This window comes from Phyllopteryx taeniolatus, chromosome 1 (genome assembly GCF_024500385.1).
Source record: "Phyllopteryx taeniolatus isolate TA_2022b chromosome 1, UOR_Ptae_1.2, whole genome shotgun sequence".
NCBI lineage: Eukaryota > Metazoa > Chordata > Actinopteri > Syngnathiformes > Syngnathidae > Phyllopteryx > Phyllopteryx taeniolatus.
In genome coordinates, this window is record NC_084502.1 from 11,487,113 (window position 1) to 11,507,267 (window position 20,155).

The 20,155-nt window shown below is 47.0% G+C and overlaps 1 protein-coding gene across 2 annotated transcripts; it reads right to left on the reverse strand.

The window, feature by feature from the left end:
* Nucleotides 1-207: 207 nt before the first annotated feature.
* On the reverse strand, nt 208-19,821 carry LOC133477068 (calcium/calmodulin-dependent protein kinase type 1D-like). 2 transcript variants are annotated; one of them, XM_061771396.1, is made up of 13 exons: nt 19,570-19,821; nt 18,937-19,046; nt 16,992-17,104; nt 14,823-14,948; nt 13,839-13,913; nt 13,608-13,746; nt 9,892-10,015; nt 8,853-8,928; nt 5,380-5,492; nt 5,235-5,313; nt 2,958-3,045; nt 1,245-1,558; nt 208-1,160 (listed from the first exon to the last, which is right to left on the reverse strand). In XM_061771396.1, the coding sequence occupies exons 3-13, from the start codon at nt 17,075-17,077 to the stop codon at nt 1,103-1,105; spliced, it is 1,278 nt and encodes a 425-aa protein (XP_061627380.1). In that variant the 5' UTR covers nt 17,078-17,104; nt 18,937-19,046; nt 19,570-19,821; the 3' UTR covers nt 208-1,102. The 2 variants fall into 2 exon arrangements, with proteins under 2 accessions (XP_061627380.1, XP_061627369.1); XM_061771385.1 differs by lacking the exon at nt 18,937-19,046 and having other exon boundaries at nt 19,570-19,820.
* Nucleotides 19,822-20,155: the final 334 nt, after the last annotated feature.

Here is a 20,155-nt window from a genome sequence, read left to right on the forward strand (position 1 = left end):
GGCAAAAGCCAGTGCAAACTGTAGGCCGGTACCAAGCCCGGATAAATGCAGAGGGTTGTGTCAGGAAGGGCATCCGGCTTAAAACTTTGCCAAACAAATATGAGCCTTTGTGGTGGATTTTTTCGCCTGTTTCCGAGTCGGAGATCACCCGGGAGAACTCCGACTTCCGTCGGACATGGGATGAATGAAGACTTCGAGACACTTGGCGTTTGGGCTAATTCGATTTATTGAACAAGCTTTAGTGTCATAGCAGCTGCTTACATTGCCAGAACGACGAAAAAGCCCCCGAAAACCCCGGGATCTCAGTTTATCAAGGTTCTAATTCTCTGGCCGTGGAATTTGCCCCTCCCTGGTTGCATCCGGAAGGATGGTGCTCCTTATGACCATATTTGGAATCTCACTCGCCAGCTGGTATCTCTTCGTCTGGTCAATCCCCTCCCCTCAGCCCTTTGTTGCGATAATGAAAAACAGTTCTCTTTGAAGATCTGTCCCGGTTGTAAACCCCAGACAGGTTTCTGGGGGGGGGGGGGGGGGGGGGGGGGGGGGGGGGAGCAGGACACCCCAATATACATATAACTGGTTAAAGGAGGTCCTTTGATGTAGAAGTACAAAGAAAAGATAGTTGGTGTGAATACAGGTCTCCAACCATTTGTCCTTCACAAAGGAACTCTGATTGTGTTACTATTAAAATATACTACAACCTTCAGTGGGGGTTTACCCGACTTGGTCCACCTCTTCATCCGACCACTACATATCAGGTCGCAATTCTACAAATCATCACATGCACTGGAAACAGTGCAGCCAAGAGAAAGGCAAGCAAAATGATGACAATAGACTGCTGGCAATCAATTCACACAATTTCATGGAACAAAATATCAGAATTTAGGCTGTAAATGTAGATCAGTGCCCTGACGGCCCACTACAGGAAAAATCTCTGGGCACACCGCCAAATAAAAATACACAAATTAAGTTTGACGAGGCTCGGTGCTCGGGAATCAGCGGATTATTCGAGCAGGTTCTTTATCTGTATGGAACTGAAATGAATTCTTCACCGACCGTGAAAAGAGCTCTTTTCCCCCCCCAAGTCAACTTCAGTCAAGCTTCACATGACGGCGCAAACGCTGGTCTGAAGGGCCTTTCCGATTCTGTTTTTGCCGCACCTGGAAAGAGAGCAGACCTGCGGCGTGAGCACCGCTCCGTCGACTATTCCAACATCGGCAGCGTGGCCCGACGCTGATACGAACCCGTTGAGGTTGGCGGGCTCCGAGTGGTAGATGTACTTCCCCTGCTCAGCGACGGTGGGCGCGCGGTGCGCAGTCTGGCTGGCCTTCAGCGGGCGGAAGCGGCACTTCGAGTCCACGTGGCCGGCGAGCGGGCTGGTGTGATCCGCGGCCGCTTCGGTCTCCTCCTCGGGGTCGAGACGCTTGCGCCGCGAGACCGGAGGGGATGCCTCGACCGCCCGGATCTCCGGGACCCGAGCGGCCTCGGGGAGCCGCTCGGCGTGGGCGAGCTGCAGCTTCTTCATGTGGTTGACGGCCACCGTGGCGTTGAAGGCTTGCTGCCGACATACCACAAGTCCACGTCTTCAAGTCAGAACTACACTGCATTTCAATAAAAGGAACTAAGGCCTACAGTGAATTAACAACGGCACTTCAGAATATTAAATCACGTCCACTCTTCAACCCGAAAATAAAACAATCCCTACTGGAAAAAAATCTCACCTGATGAATAATGGGGATCATTATTCATCCGTGCCATCTTCATGTAAATATTGAAATTCCATCCATCCATTTTCTACACCGCTTATACTCACCGGGGTTGCCTATCCCACCTGACTGCGGGCGAGAGGGTTGGGGGACACCCTGAACTGGTCGCCAGCCAATCGCAGATATTGAAGTGTATTCACATTTTTAAAGCGCTTAATTTCATAAACTTTGCTTCCACCTTTTCATTTTTAACCTGTACATATTTGTGTTTGCATATTTTCCCTATTTTCCATCCAACCATTTTCTGCACCGCATATCCTCACGTGGGTCGTGCTGGAGCCTATCCCAGCTAACTGCAGGCAGGAGGCGGGGTACACCTTGGACTGGTCGCCATCCAATCGCAGGGCACATAGAAACAAACAAGCATTCGCACTAACGTTCACACCTACGGGCAATTTACAGTCTTCAATGAACCTACCGTGCGTGCTTTTTGGGGATGTGGGAGGAAAGCGGAGTGCCCGGAGAAAAGCCACGCAGGCACGGGGAGAACATGCAAACTCCACACAGGCGAGGCCGGGATTTGAACCCGCAACCTCAGAACTGTGAGGCGGATATGATAACCGGTCGATCACCGTGCCGCCATTTTTGCCCTCTTTTGCCATTTGTAAATCTCCTTCTTTATTTGGTTACCAGTAAATACTTTTTTCTACTTTCTATTACTACTTTCTAAAGTCCCTGTAAAGTGAAAATAAGTCAAATAAGTATATAAAATGAGGCTTCAAAATGGTGAAAAATTAACTCACGCTGTCAATTGATTGTTGCACCTCTAATACCCCCATTTATGGTATGTACAGTCTCACCATTACGGCCACACTGGTAAATCTAAAATCCGTTTCAGTAGACACAACTCAAATTTGACTCAGAAGAGCCTTTAGTGAACGCAAACGTGGTAGCACCGGTTCAAAAGAATGCTAGTTCTGAAAAACCTTTTCATTTTTGTGTATTCCGCGGTGAAAGAATGACATTTCGGGTGTTTTTATTGCTGTCAAAAGAGGAGAAATTTGATGGGAGTTGTCGAGTATTCAAGGGTTAACAGTGAAGCGCATTGCCATTTCCGTGACAGTGAAAGCCTTCCATCGGCGACCTCGATTACGCAACATTCGACTGCCCTACATCATAGGCGATTTAGGCCGTCACCCGGTTGATATTCCGTCGACGGCCTTAGCCGATATCGACAAGGCGAGCACTGACCTTCCACTTGGACCTGGCAAAGTTCTTTTGGATCTGCACGCTGACCGAATAGTAGATGTCCTGGCTCTGCGCCGTCTTTCCGATGATCCTAGGAAAGCACGTAACGCAAATGTGTTTTCGGGTAGGCGCTCAGTCTTTCATCTGTTCGTGTGACCTGACCGCTCATCTCACTTTACGTGTGCAACTTCAAAAAGAAACTGCCAAAAACGGCCTTACTGTAAATAAACGAGGAAAAAAGCAATGAGATGAAGAATATATTAGTTCATTTACGCAAAATTATCTGACAATCAAGCAAGAATTTGACCTGTTTCTGAAAACAAGTTAAAATACAGTACACAAGCCTCAATGTCTATTAATACTACCTACACCTGTTGAATTAGGGAATTTAGAAGGGATGCCCAGACTTCTTTCCCCAGCCACTTCATCCATCTCTTCCGGGGGGGGGGGGGGGGGGGGGGAATCCTGAGGCGTTCCCAGACCAGCTGAGAGACGTACTCTCTCCAGCGTGTCCTGGGTCGTCCCCGGGGACTGCTCCCAGTGGGACGTGCCCGGAACACCTCACCGGGGAGGCGTCCGCGAGGCATCCGAATCGGATGCCCCAGCCACCTCATCTGGCTCCTCTCGAAGGAAGGAGCAGCGGCTCTACTCTGAGATCCTCCCGGATGACCGAGCTTCTCGCCCTATCTCTAAGGGAGAGCCCGGACACCCTGCTCGTGACCATAGGTGAGGGTAGGAACGTGGATCGACCGGTAAATCGAGAGCTTCGCCTTTCGGTTTAGCTCCTTCTTAACCACAACTGATCGATACAAAGTCCGCATCACTTCAGACGCTGCACCGATACGCCTGTGGATCTCCCGTTCCATTCTTCCCTCACTCGTGAACAAGACCCCAAGATACTTGAACTCCTCCACTTGGGGCAGGATCTCATCCCCCACCCGGAGAGGGCACGCCACCCTTTTCCGACTGAGGACCATGGTCTCAGATTTGGAGGTGCTGATTCTCATCCCAGCCGCTTCACAATCAGCTGCAAACTGCTCCAGTGATAACCAGTCACAACCAGTCATACAATTTCAATACCAAGTTATAATACCTTATTCGTATTTTGAAGGAAAAACCAAATGCTCTTACACAAAAACTGCCTGATGAGAAGAATGATCTTGGCAGCGATAGAACACGCCCACTTTGCATTCATTAGAGATATTTCACCTCGGTTGGATTGGAGTTTTTGCATTGTGCTAAATTTCTTACGAAGGCTGTTTGGTAGAAGACGCCTTTCATTTTCGAACTGTGAAATGTGATATTGTGGGGCAAGCTAACGGGGATCAAATTGAAGAAATAAAATGGCCAGAAAATTAGGTACACCCAAATGCAGGTGTTGCGAGAGACCGCATCTATGTCCTCAGTTAATGTGCATTATTTCGCTTATGCCACAGCGAGGCGCTACGCATGCACGGCTCATCTTTCTTCCTGACACGTCTTTCTTTGATCCTTTCTTTGTTGAAAGCCGTCTCAGTCATCCATTCATCCGAATGCAACAACTTAACAGCATGCGTTCCACAGTACGAGATGTGTACAAATAACCCACAAGAGGGAGCCGTTCGCCAGGGACGTGGCTCTTCGAGGGAGGGGCAGGAGGTCAAAGTTCAAAGGGAGTTGCTGGCTTTGAAGGGAGCGGTTGGCTGCTTGATGTGAAAACACTCAGGTTGCATGTGGAAAGGAAAGTAACAGGACTGGTTCTCGTCTCCTCGGATCTCCGCAACATTCTCTTTTCGTTGCTGTGGGTGGGCTTTTTTTCAAATTAGGATTTCAAGTTAGGTTTAGGGTTTTTCAATGTTCAAGTTTTAACTGAGTGTTTGAAGTTAGGGTTAGGGTTTTAAATGGGTGTTTGAAGTTAGGTTAGGGTTTTAAATGAGCGTTTGAAGTTAGGTCAAGGTTTTAAATGAGTGTTTGAAGTTAGGTCAAGGTTTTAAATGAGCGTTTGAAGTTAGGTCAAGGTTTTTAATAAGTGTTTGAAGTTAGGGTTTTAAATGAATTTTTGAAGTTAGGTCAGGGTTTTAAAAGAGTGTTTGAAGTAGGTTGAGGTTTTAAATTAGGTTTGTTTTTAAATGAGGGTATGAAGTTAGGTTAAGGTTTAAAATGAGGGTTTGAAGTAGGTTAAGGTTTTAAATTAGGTTATGGTTTTAAATGAGGATTTGAAGTTAGGTTCGTGTTTTAAGTGAAGGTTTGAAGTTGGGTTAAGGTTTGAAATGATGGTTTGCCATAAAGGCTTCCACTCACCAGGGGTGCCTGAGCGCTTGCTCAGTGGTGTAGCGCATGAGGGGATTCTTCTGCATCATGTTGGAGATGAAATCTTTGGCTGCGTTGATCAAGAAAGGAGATGACGAGAGACGAAAGACAAAAGAGTGGGGCGGTCACGTCTTACCCGATGTGGAAATGTCGTCCCAGAAGGGCGAGTCAAACTCGTACTGCGCCTCGGTGATCTTGGAGAAGAGGCGCGTCTCGCTGTCTTCGTAGAATGGAGGATATCCGCACAATCTGAAAAGACGCGCCACACCATTCGGAACGAGGAGATGTGTGCGGAACGTCATGGGAAACGAATCCTCAGAAAATATTTTTTATGTTTGTTTCTACGGCAAGACCTTTGAACATTTAACAGCAAGACATCTGCAATTCAGTTTGGCCTAGTCGAAAGGAACAGTTCAGATATCCCTAATTCAATTTTCCTGTCCGTAATGAGCATTTCAGATATCCGCAACGTAATTTCACCGAGGACGTATGAGGTCGTCGCTTTTGCCTTTCGTGTGTTTGTCATTACAGATCTCTACGATTCAGCTCCGGATATCTGCAAAGGGAATTACGGATATCCACGACGGGATCGTATACTAGGAGCGGGTAAAAATATGAATTCAGCAATGTATTGCAATTTTTCTTTTCACAATTCAAATTGGGTTCAGCAAATCTGCTCCTGGCCACTGTGAGGCGCTGTACACGTGCTTCGCGTTGTGTGGACGGAAGCCAGACAAAATGGCTATTTGAGCGAACAGCGGGAGTGGAGGCAGCGTGAAGCGAGCGACTTCTACTTGGAAATCTCAGTTTGGATTCCCCCGCAAATCCGGAACACAGAAATGGACTAAAGACACTCCGACCACGGTATGCAATTCCAACACGAAAACAAGGCAGAAGTCGCCATCCCGGAACTATACACGGAGTTAAGACGGCCGTTTTAGAGTCATTGATGTCGACAGAAAGAGCGACTGACCCCCACGTACCTAGCTGACAAATGTTGTGCAGACTCCAGCCCCCTCCGCGGACGCCACGCAGGGAGGGAACAAAATAGATTTTTAGTTTTATTTTTAATATTTAGCAATATAGCCAACTTGTTGACAAACGCAATAAATGAACGAACGAGGTTTGACGAAGAAAGTGGCTTGTCTTACAATGCCGCAAACATGCTACGTCACCAGGTATTACTTAAATACTGTAACCTGCAAATAATAACAGTAACCCTAAGAAGTCAAGAAATATTGTTCAAGTATACATGCACGTTACGTTTGCAATAGAGAGCTATCATCATGATTTAACTTTTGTACTCCATATGTACTCTTTGGCAGTGGCCGATGGCGGGGACCTTGTCGATCCGATCCCCGGCTACAGAAGCTGGCTCTAGAGACGTGGAATGTCACCTCTCTGGCAGGGAAGGAGCCAGAGCTGGTGTGTGAGGTCGAGAAGTTCTGACTAGATATAGTCGGACTCGCCTCCACACACAGCTTGGGCTCTGGTACTAGTCCTTTTGAGAGGGGTTGGACTCTCTTCCCCTCTGGAGTTGCCCACGGTGAGAGGCGCCGAGCAGGTGTGGGTATACTTATTGCTCCCCGGCTCAGCGCCTGTACGTTGGGGTGCACCCCGGTGGACGAGAGGGTAGCCTCCCTCCGCCTTCGGGTGGGGGGACGGGTCCTGACTGTTGTTTGTGCCTATGCACCACACAGCAGTTCAGAGTACCCACCCTTTTAGGAGTCCTTGGAGGGGGTGCTGGAGAGCGCTCCCCCTGGGGACTCCATCGTTCCGCTAGGGGACTTCAATGCTCACATGGGCAATGACAGTGAGACCTGAAAGGGGGTGATTGGGAGGAACGCCCCCCCTCTCCCATCCTCGATCAGAACCCGAGCGGTGTTCTGTTATTGGACTTCTGTGCTCATCACGGATTGTCCATAACGAACACCATGTTCAAGCATAAGGGTGTCCACATGTGCACTTGGCACCAGGACACCCTAGGTCGCAGTTCGATGATCGACTTTGTGGTCGTGTCATCGGAAGAACGAGATCCCGGATACGAGTGGCCGAAATGAGTTTCCTCCGCAGGGTGTCCAGGCTCTCCCTTAGAGATAGGATGAGAAGCTCGGTCATCCGGGAGGATCTCAGAGTTGAGCCGCTGCTCCTCCACATCGAGAGGAGCCAGATGAGTTGGCTGTGGCACCTGATTCGGATGCCTCCCGGAGGCCTCCCTGGTGAGGTATACCGGGCACGTCCCACAGGGAGGAGACCCCGGCGACGACCCAGGACACGCTGGAGAGACTATGTCTCTCGGCTGGCCCGGGAACGCCTCGGGATCCCCCCGGAAGAGCTGGATGAAGTGGCTGGGGAGAGGGAAGTCTGGGCGTCCCTGCTGAAGCTACTGCCCCCGTGACCTGACCTCGGATAAGCGGTAGAAAATGGATGGATGGATGGATGGATGGATGGACTCCATATGAACAAATACATTATTTTGCATTTTTGTTACAATTTCTAAGAGGAAATAATTCAAGTTTACATGCACTTTACTTTTTCAGTGTTTATACACAACTGCAATATTTTTTACTTTTGTACTCCATATGTACAAACAAGTTATGTGCATTTTTTTTCTGTTTATTGCTTAAAAAATGTGATGACATATTTTTACACAGCATAAAATATAAATGTAATTGACAACTCTAAATTGCCAGTAGGTCTGAATGTGAGTGCAAATGGTTGTTTGTATGTGCCCTGCGATTGGCTGACAACCAGTTCAGGGTGTACCCCGCCTCTCGCCCGAAGATAGCTGGGCTAGGCTCCAGCACGCCCGCGACCCGCGTGAGGAGAAGCGGCTCAGAAAATGGAGAAATTGAAAATATAAATGTTTCAAAATTGTCAAAATACACTCTTATTTGTGTATTTTTTACTTCTTACTTAATCGATATCGGAACATTGAAATCAATATCGAATGTAATTACAACCCCAAAGAATCGATATCGATTCGAATCCCAACGGAAAAAAAATCTAAATTGAATCATGAGATTCTTAACAATTCCCAGCCCTATTGTAAACTGTATATCTCTAACATATCTCTTGGACATATCTACAATTTGATTGTGGGTAGTTATAAGTCCAGTTTAAGATACCTTAAAGTCACCTCAATTCAAGATATCGCCGGGCCTTTATCTGTAGTTCACTAGCCAATCTCTGCAACTGAATTGTAGATATTTTTCATGTTGAGAAAGCCCATACAAATGACTGGAAAAAGTCACGATATCGTTTGTCCATTGCAGAAATCTGTAATCCTGTTTTGATGTACGTATCGCTACCTGTTGTTTCGACAAGTCACAATGTCTTTACAGATAGTATCATGAACTATTCGGGATGTAATTATGACAAGTCAGAAAGACACTGTTGTTCGCTATCATGTTAATTCTGGATTGTCAAATTGAACTTGTAAATGTTGAATCTGCTTGCCATATCTTTCTCGTCGTTCAGTTTATTTCTATTGTGCAAGGTCGCGCTTATCATGAAGAAGTCGCCATCACATTCCAGTAAGAGTATGACACGAATGCGATCAATTTCCTCATTGGCCTCTGGGGCCGATTGTTTGTGTTTGACACTCACAAGATGTACGTGATCACGCCAATAGACCAGCAGTCCACTGCCTTGCTGTAAGGTTTCTGTGCCAGCACTTCAGGAGCTGCCAGGACGGAAACATGTTGAACAAGTTAGGATTCTTGTAATCTACGTAAGAACAAATACTTGTTTGTGGTAACAACATTTTCATGTATCTCTACTTGATTTTGTTATTCATATTTTGGACAACTTTCACTTCACTACATTTCTTAAATGAAATTTCCCCTAACCATCTCCGTGACCATCTCGTTATTGCAACATACGTAAAATCAGAAGAAATGGTTTGTTGACACAATGCCTGAAGCATGCAGCACAAAGCGGAAGAATCGTCCTTGCTGTACAGAAAACAATGCGAATGAAAGAGGTGGCGGCAGCACCTGCTGCTGCTCACGCAACATCTCGACGACCGGGGTGACCATCGTGGTGATAATGACGATAACTTGACACACCCGTGGGCGTATTTACAGGAAGAATGTGACAGGACTACTGTATTCACATGGCGGTAAGTTAAAATAATAATAAAGTCAAAACATCAATGTTCTTTGAGTTATTGTGAGCTTATTTTGGCATACAGCTAACGTGATGGCTAGGCTAATGTGTGCTAGGCTATCTTTGCACATTAGCCAACATGCACATCTTCAACGACTGTACACTCGGTATGTTATTTACAGTATTCAAAATAGCTACACATATAAAAATAGAAATAATAAAATGAGCCCTAGTTTGTAGCAGCCGGATAACGATTAAGGATTTTACGCCTGTTTGTATGTCACAAATAAGCCCAAATTTTCTTGCCCAAAAATCAATGTAAATCATTAGGAAATTTGTGCCTGAAACTTTGACTCTTTGGTAAAAAAAATGCCCGGATATTAGTCTTATTAGGTGAAATGTGATGTTTGAAAAGGGCATTTTCCCTTACTTTCAATCGAGTATCACTTTCAGGTACTTTATGCAAAATGGATTCTAATAAGGATGAAGAGGAATAAATCAACAAAAAAGATCCAATCAACAAGATGATTTTCCTCACCAACATAACCCGGAGTGCCACAGGCAGTGGACATTACACCCTTGTCCAACATTTTAGACAAGCCAAAATCACTGATCATGATCTTGGAGTTCTCCTCCGGGCTGTAGTACAGGATGTTCTCCGGCTACACAAAGACAAAATATGCAGAGTGACATGAAAAGTGCAGCAGTGCTGCGAAGAGTGTCATCCTGATTTGTAGAAGCCGAGAGGGAAAACGTCTACATTTTCCTGATGTAAGATGATTTAGCATAAAACTTACAGTCTGTAGTGAGGTCAAGTATCTGGCACGTTATTCTGGATCAAATGACAGCTGATGAAGACATTTATAGGTAGCATCGCACGTTGCATGTACAAGCAAACACGCTTGGATGAAACTTGATTGATGGTACAGATGCCCATGAGGGAGCAGAGGCTGGGTTCTTTGAGGTGGGCTCGCCTATCTCTGGGGTTGAGGTCACCAAGGTGGTTAAAAAGCTCCTCGGTGGCAAGGCCCCAGGGGTGGATGAGATTCGCCCGGAGTTCCTCAAGGCTCTGGATGTTGTAGGGCTGTCCTGGTTAACACGCCTCTGCAACATCGCGTGGACATCGGGGACAGTTCCTCTGGATTGGCAGACTGGGGTGGTGATCCCCCTTTTTAAGAAGGGGAACCAGAGGATATGTTCCAACTACAGGGAGATCACACTCCTCAGCCTCCCTGGTAAGGTCTATTCAGGGGTGCTGTAGAGGTGCTGGAGAGGAGGGTTTGTCGGGAAGTCGAATCTCAGATCCAGGAGGAGGAGTGTGGTTTTCGTCCTGGCCGTGGAACAGTGGACCAGCTCTACACCCTCAGCAGGGTCCTCGAGGGTGCATGGGAGTTCACCCAACCAGTCTACATGTGTTTTGTGGACTTGGAGAAGGTGTTCGACTGTGTCCCTCGGGGAGTCATGTGGGGGGTGCTTCGGGAGTATGGGGTACCGAACCCCCTGATACGGGCTGTTCGGTCCCTGTACGACCGGAGTCAGAGTTTGGTCTGCATATCTTGCAGTAAGTCGGACTCGTTCCCGGTGAGGGTTGGACTCCACCGATTCTGCTCATAACTTTTATGGACAGAATTTCTAGGTGCAGCCGAGGCATAGAGGGGGTCTAGTTTGGTGGCCTCAGTATTGCATCTCTGCTTTTTGCATATTATGTGGTTCTGTTGGCTTCATCAAGCCGTGATCTCCAACTCTCACTGGAACGGTTCACATCCGAGTGTAAAGTGGCTGGGATGAGAATCAGCACCTCCAAATCTGAGACCATGGTCCTCAGTCGGAAAAGGGTGGCGTGCCCTCTCCAAGTCTGGGATGAGATCCTGCCCCAAGTGGAGGAGTTCAAGTATCTTGGGGTCTTGTTCACGACTGAGGGAAGAATGGAACGGGAGATCGACAGGCGGATCGGTGCACCGTCTGCAGTGATACAGACTTTCTATCGATCCGTTGTGGTAAAGAAGGAGCTAAGCCCAAAGGCGAAGCTCTCGATTTACCGGTCGATCTACGTTCCTACCCTCACCTAGGTGTGGGTCGTGACCGAAAGTACAAGATCCCGGATACAAGCGGCCGAAATGAGTTTCCTCCGCACGGTGTCCGGGCTCTCCCTTAGAGATAGGGTGAGAAGCTCCGTCATCTGGGAGGATCTCAGAGTAGAGCCGCTGCTCCTCCACATCGAGAGGAGCCAGATGAGGTGGCTGGGGCATTTGATTCGGTTGCCTCCCGGACGCCTCCCTGGTGAGGTGTTCCGGGCACGTCCCATCGGGAGGAGAACCCGGGGACGACCCAGGACATGCTGGAGAGACTACATCCTTCGGCTGGCCTGGGAACGCCTCGGGATCCCTGGATGCTGGATGAAGTGGTTGGGGATAGGGAAGTCTGGGCATCCCTGGTAAAGCTACTGCCCCCGCGACCTGACCTCGGATAAGCGATAGATCATGGAAAATTGGAAATATTGGGAAAGACCAAATGTGTCTTGTAGTCTGATCCAGCCATTAGCTAGTGACCTAACATTGAATAGAGCTAACCTTGCAGAGATAACTGGAGACAATAGTTTGACAATAGGTTGACATGTTATACTATAACTATACTAACAATAACTAAATATCGTTTTTAGCGCTACTTTCTTTGTGTCTGATTTCTTTAACATGAAGGCTCTGAAATTTTGTGGTGCTATCTTAGTTGACACACCTCTGCAACATCGCGTTGACATCGGGGACAGTGCCTCTGGATTGGCAGACCGGGGTGGTGGTGATGTGTTCCAACTATTGGGGCATCACCCTCCTCAGCCTCCCTGGTAAGTTCTAAACAGGGGCTCTGGAGAGGAGGATCTGCTGGAAAGTTGAATCTCGGATTCAGGAGGAACAATGTAGTTTTTGTCCTGTTTGTTGAACAGTGGACCAGCTCTTCACACTCGGCAGGGTCCTCGAGGGTGCATGGGAGTTCGCCCAACCAGTCTACATGTGTTTTGTGCACTTGGAGATGGCGCTCGACCGTGTCCCTCGGGGAGTCCTGTGGGGGGTGCTTCGGGAGTACCCCCTGATACGGGGTGTTCGGTCCTTGTAGAACCGGTGTCAGAGTTTGGTCCACATTGGCGGCAGTAAGTGGAATATGTTTCTAGTGAGGGTTGGACTCCGCCAAGGCTCCCCTTTGTCACCAATTCTGTTCATAACGTTTATGGACAGAATTCCTAGGTGCAGCCGCGGCGTTGATGGCGTCCGGTTTGGCGATGTCAGTATTGCATCTCTGCTTTTTGCAGATGATGTGGTTCTGATTGCTGCATCAAGCTGCGATCTTCAGCTCTCACTGGAGCGCTTCGCAGCAGAGTGTGAAGCGGCTGGAATAAAAATCAGCACCTCCAAATCTGAGGCCCTGGTCCTCAGTCGGAAAAGGGTGGAGTGCCCTCTCCGGGTCGGAGAAGAGATCCTGCCCCAAGTGGAGGAGTTTAAGTATTTTGTTCACGAGTGAGGGAAGAATGGAGCGGGAGATGCACAGGCGGATCGGTGCAGCATCTGTGTGATGCGAACTCTGTATCGGTCTGCGGTCACCCATTCACCCATTCACGTGCACATTCATACGCCAATGGGCGGCTGCTACCATGCAAGGCGCTGCCAGGCCTGCTGGAAGCAATTTGGGGTTCAGTGGCTTGCCTAAAGACACTTCAACAGTGGACAGTTGGAGCCGGGATTCGAACCGTCGACCCTTCGGTCATTGGAAGACCTGCTCTACTGATTTAGCTTTACTGAAGTATTATTATGCTTTTTTTTTTTTTGGGCCATGTGGCACAACAATATCTAAATATCGTCACTGTTGGGCTGAAACCTCATGTTGAAATTTTTTGACTTTATTTTTTTTTTTCACAAATTGATACTATTGGCAAGTCCCCAAATTAATGACCAACATAAAGTGTTGGAAATGGCTTGCTCTCTTTGTCGATGCAATGTCAATGGCTCAAAATATTCTTGTTTTTTTACGGGGGGGGGGTTCCTGAAAAGTGATGGTTTTGCAGATGCGAGGATTCCGCCTGACGCCAGCCAGCCATATATCAAATGTCAAAAAGGTGATTTATTAAAATAAACCTAACCCTAACATAAAATGCGGGAAAAGTGAAGGGCTGTGAATACTTCCCCCAATGCACAAATGTTTTTTGTTTTTTTTGTACCCATGTCAGGAGGGGTTTATTTTGTTGATATCTAGTTTTCCAAGTTGTACCTTGAGGTCCCGATGCACAATGTCGTTGTGATGCAGGTAGCTGACAGCGTGCAGCACCTGTCGGATCACGCGACTGGCATCCATCTCAGAGTACACGCCTCGGTCCAGGATGCGGTCAAAGAGCTCGCCGCCGGACACGCTGGTCATACGTGGACAAGCAGACACTCCCGTCAATCAAGCTTTCGTTTTTGAACTGCTCCCGGTGCCAGCAGTCCTCCAATTTCCACTCACTGTTGCATGACCAGGTAGAAATAAGTCTGACTTTCATAGAAATCCTCCATCGCCACCACATTCTCATGTTGGATTCTGTTCAAGGACAAAAAATAAATTAATTAAATTCATCCGGGTTTCTTTTTTTTTTTTACTAAAATATATTCCTATAAATAGTAAGATCAGAGAACAATTCTAGAGCTGTGTATATAAACGCAAAAGTATTTCATGTGGATCCAACATAATAAAGACCGAGGGAAGCGTCATGGATTTTTCATGACTTTGTTGACTTACACGTTTTTTGAAACATGAGCTGTCACTTGGCTGATTTTTTTTTTGTCTTGAGATACGGGTACAAATTTTAGATACTCGTGCGCTTTGGACCCCACCGCTAGATGGCGGCAGAAAACTTCACGTCCGGCTACTACAATTCATTTTAATGGGGAAAGACGAGTCACTGATAGTGTAGTGGTACACTCGCCTGAGTTTGGTGGGGGCAGCATGGGTTCAGTTCCCACTCAGTGACGGTGTAAATGTGAGTGCGAATGGTTGTCCGTGTCTATGTGTGCCCTGCGACTGACTGGTGACCAGTTCAGGGTGTAGTCCGCCTTTCGCCCGAAGTCAGCTTGGATAGGCTCCAGCACTCCGCGACCCTAACCAGGATAAGCGGAGTTGAAAATGGATGGATGGATGGGGAAAGATGATTTGAGATACGAGCGCGGTGACGGAAGGAATTCAACTGGGATCTCAAGACGGCGCTGTGGAGTTTGATTTGGGACGGCTTGGCGGCGGTCGGCCAGATCTCACTTCATCCCCGCAAACGTCCTTTTTGTCGCGAACTCTGACGTGATAGGACAGGCCCTTCCGATTTGAATCAAATTTGAATTGCGACACTCTTGTCCAATTCAAATTTGGAATCGCAGCAAAAACTTTTGAACTTGTAGCGCAACCCGCAGGCACACGGCCCAACAGTTGGCCAGCGTTCGAGATGCCGCTGCCACGTACCTTCTGAGCACGCCGATCTCGTTCTCCAGATTGACGTCCTTGCTTTGTTGCTTCTTGATGCACTTCATGGCAAACGTCCTTCCCGTCTTCTTCTCCCGCACCATGAAGACCTCGGAGAAGGCCCCTCTGTTTCAGGGAACGCACAGATGCACAGAGGATGAGCTCAATATTTGATTTTGTGGCACTAGAGGTGGCTTTCAATCGCCTGGGATGGCTCATGTCACGAATGTACACATAAATAAACCTTTATTGTCTTGGAGTTGCCCTTTGGGATGAGTCATGGGGTCCAACACACAAATACAATTAAAACAGCGACGTTAAACAACACAAAATATATATACATACACAAACACATGCTGTACGTCAGCTTTTTTTGTAAAGTGCTGCAGACAGTTGCGATTTGTTTTCTATGTCTGATGAAGAAAGACTCATATTTTTGTTTTCACACAAAGTGTTGCAACTTGCACAATTTGTGTTGAAAGCATTTCAACAGCATAAGAGGACACTTTATATCTGACGATGAAGTTCGAGTTTATTGTTTAAACATCGTAAGGTTGATTGGCCAATGAGCACCATTTTGTTCAAATTTAATTTTGTTCTTAGTTACAATGATGCCAGCACGGTGGACGACTGGTTAGCACGTCCGCCTCACAGTACTGGGGACAGAACTGTGAGGCTGACGCTCTAACCAGTCGGCCACCGTGCCGCCCTAGTAATAATAATCATAATAATAATTTTTTTAGAGGCGCCTTTCATGTCACCCAATTTTCGAACAAGAGCAAACTACAAATACATAGTAAGGAATGGTAGAACAAGCCGGCATGGTGGATGACTGGTTAGCACATCTGCCTGACAGTTCTGTGGACCGGGGTTCAAATCCCAGCCCCGCCTGTGTGGAGTTTGCATGTTCTCCCCGTGCCTGCGTGGCTTTTCTCCGGGCACTCCGGTTTCCTTCCACATCCCAAAAACATGCGCGCTCGGTTGATTGAAGACTCTAAATCGCCCGTAGGTGTGAATGTGAGTGCGAATGGTTGTTTGTTTCTATGTGCCCTGCGATTGGCTGGCGACCGGTTCAGGGTGTACCCCGCCTCCTGTCCTATGATAGCTGGGATAGGCTCCAGCAGCCCGCGACCCTAGTGAGGAGAAGCGGCTCAGAAAATGGATGGATGGATAAAAAGGAAACATCTGAGCCAAGAGCGCGTCACAATTTACGCCAGTGGCGGTGTGTGTGAATAGATCAATTTAAATCACATCTGCACATGCAGAATCACAGAAAAATATATTGATCAGATTGTGGTAGTCACACCCACACACACCCCAAGGACGTCTCGATTGGCCGAGAGGTTGTTTTGTGAACCGACGCCTCAGCTGACCGACGAGCCCGGGGAGTTGCCGGCAAGGTCAGACGAGCCCGCCGCAGCCGCCACGTGGAGCTCGCCCGTAAAGTAGGCCTCCTCGCGCTAATTCCATCAAACTAGTCGCCATGGCCGCCGACCGCATTGGAGATCGAGCGGACGATCGGTCGGTTTTCGACTTTTGAGTTGCCGTCGGTCCACATTGAGTACATTAAGGGAACAAAATGTAAAACAAACTGCTTCTCTTTCATGTGAACTGAAATGACATTTAAAGGGAAACATTAACAGCTTGAATCATTTCTTTTTTTGGAAAGCACAACATCAATAGTTTGTCTTCTTTTAAGGAAATGAAGGCTGCAGACACAAATGCAACGATAACAATCTGAATGATCATGTTGGTTTATTTAAATGCCACTGAAAGGTATCTTACGTTACTTTGACAAAAACAATTTCAACCTCCACATGATGTTAAAAAAAAAAAAAAAAAAAAATGTAAATAGAGACGTCAAGTCAACCGAGATCTTGATGGACTAATTGATTGAAATTTTGTGGTGTTAAAAGCTAGAAAAAAAAGGGACAGCAGCGACACGGAGGAACGTGAATTCATATTCCATCCATCCATTCTCTGTACCGCTTATCCTCACGTGGGTCGTGGGCGTGCTGGAGCCTATCCCAGCTATCTTCGGGCGAAAGGCGGGGTACGCCCTGAACTATTGTGACAGGGTAACAATTCCGTGATTCCCGAATGTTGTGCACTTCATTTGTCCCAAAATGATTTATTTATATATTACAAATACATCTTTGGTGCACTTACGATCCCAACTCCTCTATGAAGTCAAAAATCTCCCGGATGTCTTGCGTGTCCTTTTTCCACGCGTCGTCGGCCTCCTGACGGCCCATGTCTGCGCCGGACCTCGGCACGGATTGCTTGGTGACACAAAGGAGAGAAGAAACACTTTCACTGCACTCACTCGAGACCAGACGACGCGACAATTGAGGAAGCGCTAATCCCGAGCGAGCGAGAGAGCGAGCAGACGTCCGTCGCGACGCAAAGCAGAAAATCTTTTGGGATGAGAAGAAGCACACATCATGAAGGTCGCCGCGACCGCGGCCTGAACGCATAGACTTCATCTGGCGGGTAACGCAGGCGTTGGCTAACTTTTGGCGATGGGGACAAAGACATTTCTCCCCCCAAATTCACAAGGGGTCGCTTACACACACATTTGGGGAAATTTGGCAACCAACACAAAAGATTTGTGGACGGATACGCTGTACTGGGGACTTCTCATCCCCTCCCCGCTCATCAGTACGACACTAATATTAGTCATTCTTGGCAAAGGATTGAGACTATGGCGATGGCAGCCGGGCACTCCAGAGACGCAACTTGGATGTCATGAACAAGTCCGTGTTCCATAATACGTCGTCGCTTTGAAGAGAGATTGCGAGATAGCGTATTCCGACGGCCAACCGGACAAAGCCCCGTTGATGGGACCGATCCTCGGAACTACTTTCAAGACGTTTGGAAATTCACACCGGTTTTGGGGGGTTCAATTCCACGGCGGGAGCGCCAGGAGCCCGACAGCATGTGATGAGTTCAAAGGCAAAAGCCGACGACAAAAATCAAGCTGCTCCTTGCTACTCGCAGACAGGCGGCCTTTAACGGCGTCACTCCGTGTTGGGTTTCAGAATTTGCAAACCCAAACAACTCCAATGTAAAACTCATCGAAAATCAACTTTTATTTCAGAAACCCTCGAGTGTCAGGTAGCGTCTTCTCCTTCAAACCCAATCAGCCAGTTGCTTTGACAGACAGAAAAGCGTAAATAATAAGTAGCTGATCGTCACGCTCGCATATCGTGTAAAAGCCTCGCTGCCAGTGCCAACTACAACAGAAAGAGAGAAAACGGATTGAGACAATTGACTGATTCCGTGCAATCAATGGAATTGTCTCTCCCTTCAGGAGATCAAGAGTTCATGTAAATTCAAGTTAAGAGTTAGTTCAAGAGACTGGAGCTCTACTACACTCACTTGTTATTCATCTTGATTCACAAAGCACATCATTTAGCATTTTTTTTAATATTTGGGACTTCTTTTCTTGGAGTTGTCTGCTTCGGTGGTGAAATGACACGAAAGACCTTTTTGAAAGACTATTTCCAAAAATTATCTTTTACATTTTTTTATTACATTAGAATATCTTAAATAAAAAGTGGAAACTAGGATTTAAAAAAAAAAACTCTTCACGTGCTCTCACGTCCACTGTAGTTTAGGGGTTCTCACATTTTTGGGTTCCAGGGGAGACATTTTTCCAAGGACCCCTCATAATCCAAATAGCAAGTCGACATTATGCACCCCCAAATGCCACTGGAATCATTACTTTGATTTCCTTTCAACTTCAACGTGTGTGAATTTGCAATTCTTAGATGGTCCCTGAGTTCTTCGGACTCTCCAATTGTTCTGTGTATAGCGCTGTCTAACAAATGACAAATGAACGGCACGTCAAATGCGCTTGGCCTTGGTAAGGACACTCGAGAACCTTCAGCACCACAACAACAACAACAACAACAACAATTGCTTTGAATAATATGTATGGTTTTGATCCTTTGTTGATTACAGAGAATCCGAAACAAGTGTGTTTGTGAAAATAATTAAAGATGTTTATTGTATAAAAAGGAAAACAAAATAAAACAAAAGATGTGACGAATGTTACTTGGAAAGGAATTAAAGGCGGATTAGGGACACTTGAGAGGAGAAGGTTACCCACTTTGCTCTCCTCTGCTGCTCTCTTTTCTCTTACGTAACGGATTAGAAAGTCTTCATCCGCTCGCCTCGACAGCTTCAGAATCCTCACACGCAACTTATGTCAACTGTTTCCTTCGAAGAAAAACCAAACGCATTCATGTTTTCACTTGAATGACCTACACTGCAGCTCACATTCTTTTTCATGACACTGAAAGTAAAATTACGACATGAATTTCTTTTAGCCGCAGCTCATATTCTTTTTCATGACACAGAAAGTAAAAATACGTCATGAATTTCTTTTAGCTGCATGGGCCACCAAACCAGAGAGAGACTGTCATTACCAAATCGCACATCCATTTATTGATTTTTTATTTTTTTGCTCCAAACGCCAAGTGAACAATGACAAGAACAAAAAATGACAACAAAAGTGCAAGCTTGGAAAAGAACAGTGCTTCATTATAACATGTGTTCTATTGACGGTTTAGATTATTATCCATATTTATACCTCACAATTTGCACTCATTGTTTTATCTGAGGCTATTATCAATCACACTTCTATCTCATGACGTGAATGTCTCTACTTTCTTTCAAATTTCAACATGAACTAGAAGGCTTATGCATGCGTCTATCAATCGATCCATCTTTCAGGACTCACCTGGTGGCTCGCTGCTGTGAGCTCCCCGCCGTGCGCGCGACTGGAAGGTCACGCGTCCCTGGAGGATGAAGAGGAGGAGGCCGACGAGGAAGGGGAGGGGCCTTGCTTGAACGCAGCGCTGCAAGTCGACAAAATGGACATCACTGAAAAACGTTCCATTGTCATGACGAGTGAAATGAGGCACTTGTAAGGATGGATGAACCAAGGTCATGCTGAAGAAAAGAAGGCAGCACAGTGGGATAGTGGTCATCGCGTATGGCCCACAGTCTAGCGAGTCGGCTGGGAGCGGAAACGGAACTGTTGAAGCGTTCTGTCACTCACTTCTGAATCTTCGACGAATGACCAATGAGCAGCCAGCGTGCAGTCGGGGGCGGGACTTCATTTAACGTACTGCCATGCGATTTGCGATTCGCCAGTGTTGTCACCTTATCGTGGTGGAGGGGTTTGTGTGTCCCAATGATCCTAGGAGCTAAGTTGTCTGGGGCTTTACGCCCCTGGGAGGGTCACCCATGGCAAACAGGTCCTAGGTGAGGGACCAGACAAAGCACGGCTCCAAAAACCCCTATGAAGAAAGAAACAAAGGGAT

What these genes read in the sequence shown, in the direction of transcription:
- LOC133477068 (XM_061771396.1), bottom strand. Translation starts at nt 17,077, where the DNA reads ATGGGCCGTCAGGAGGCCGACGACGCGTGGAAAAAGGACACGCAAGAC. An exon ending in TTGTGCATCGGGACCTCAAG is followed by an intron (nt 10,016 to 13,607) that starts GTACAACTTGGA and finishes GTCTTTGTGTAG; the next exon opens with CCGGAGAACATCCTGTACTA. An exon ending in CAAGCGCTCAGGCACCCCTG is followed by an intron (nt 3,046 to 5,234) that starts GTGAGTGGAAGC and finishes GTGCTTTCCTAG; the next exon opens with GATCATCGGAAAGACGGCGC.